At 34.7% G+C, this 1,470-nt stretch overlaps 1 protein-coding gene across 1 annotated transcript in view; it reads left to right on the forward strand.

Moving 5' to 3' along the window:
* Nucleotides 1–155: 155 nt before the first annotated feature.
* Nucleotides 156–1,470, forward strand: part of LOC107580202 (laminin subunit alpha-4-like) — a 2,431-nt gene continuing 1,116 nt past the window's right edge. Inside the window, exons 1-2 of the mRNA XM_016265933.1 lie at nt 156–396; nt 1,154–1,309. Coding sequence (XP_016121419.1) covers nt 289–396; nt 1,154–1,309 — 264 coding nt within the window. The 5' untranslated portion in view covers nt 156–288. The remainder of the gene's footprint in view (nt 397–1,153; nt 1,310–1,470) is intronic.

The following is a 1,470-nucleotide window of genomic DNA, read 5'->3' on the forward strand; positions in this document are numbered from 1 at the left end:
GAAAAGGAAAAGTTGTGATTTTCTAGGCCGATATGGCTAGGAACTTTATTGACTTTATGGCTAGCATTTTTTTAATGCTTTATTTCTCCTCTACAGTCAGCTTTCAGCTTTCTGCTTGTCATGAATTCTGTTTGATCCTGCACATTAATTGTACTGGCGCACCTGGCGAAACATAACAGTGTTCTCTGTTTTTCCATCTTTTTTAGATCTCACTTTTCTCTATCGTTGAAAACTCAATCAGCATTCGGACTTATCTTCTACCTGGCTGACGAGTCTGAGGAGAACTTCATGGCTCTGTTCCTCACTCACGGAATGCTGGTATTCACATTCAGCTCGGGCCAGAACCAAGTCAGAATCAGATCCAAGGAGAAATACAGTGATGGACAGTGGCATGATGTAAGTTAAATCTGATTTCAGTTTGTCCTAGCAAATACGTAACACTCCCCATAGAGAGAGAGAGAGAGAAAGAGAAAATATCACATACTGGCTAGTTATACTGACTGCAGAAATGTTATTTAATGTTATTTCATTTAATTAAATTTAATGTTAAAAAGATATCACAATAAACATTAAGGTCTTTCAAAGTTCTCTTTATTTATAGTAGGAACACTAAATTAAACATTGAATAACAAAATTATGTTATAGTTAATTTAGCTTTATGGTGTAAATACAAAAAATTATACTGACCTACATGAAGTAACAGTTTGGCTTATGTCTAAAGAAAAGTGTGTAAAAATGTATGATCATTATACTAAATAATCGTTTTTATTTCATATGAATGTTTGCATCTTTGGGAAAATAAATATATTTGAATCAGATTAAAATTTTAATATAATTTGTGAAAAACTAATAATGTTGGCTGTAACAAATTATTGAGTTTTGGTGCAGATAATGATTGTTTCCAAGCATATAGAGTTCTACAGAGGCCAAATTACTCACCTTTAGATTGACATCTCACTAGAATTTTTAAGCTTCATTTACATTGCATATAATTGAGAACACAACCTTCGAATGCTGAGATGTTCTGATGTCTTGATGTCTTTAGTTTCAAGTAACAGAATCCTCTTCCCAAATAAGCAGTAATTATTGAATAGTTTGCCTATTACAGGAGTGGTTCTTTTTTGTGACACTTTATCTCTCTCTCCTTCTGTAGATAATCTTTATCAGAAGTATAAATACTGGCAGACTGATAATTGACGGGCTTACGGTACTAGAGGACAGAGCTCCAGGCGGAAACATCTCACTGCTTGTCCAAGATCCACTCTTTGTAGGTGGGGTGCCGCCTAATCAGGCCAAGAAAAACATTCAGGTAATGTGATCCCTCATTAACTGCCCTATTCCCTCAGGTGCTGCAAATCATTCAGATCTATCTGAAAATGAATAATCCATGTAATCATCATCACAAAATTAACTGAAACTGAGTACAGTCCAAAGATGACCAGTAGTGCACTAAATATCTTGGCATTAACA

Source organism: Sinocyclocheilus grahami, unplaced genomic scaffold, assembly GCF_001515645.1.
Source record: "Sinocyclocheilus grahami isolate Dianchi unplaced genomic scaffold, SAMN03320097.WGS_v1.1 scaffold26750.1, whole genome shotgun sequence".
Lineage (NCBI taxonomy): Eukaryota > Metazoa > Chordata > Actinopteri > Cypriniformes > Cyprinidae > Sinocyclocheilus > Sinocyclocheilus grahami.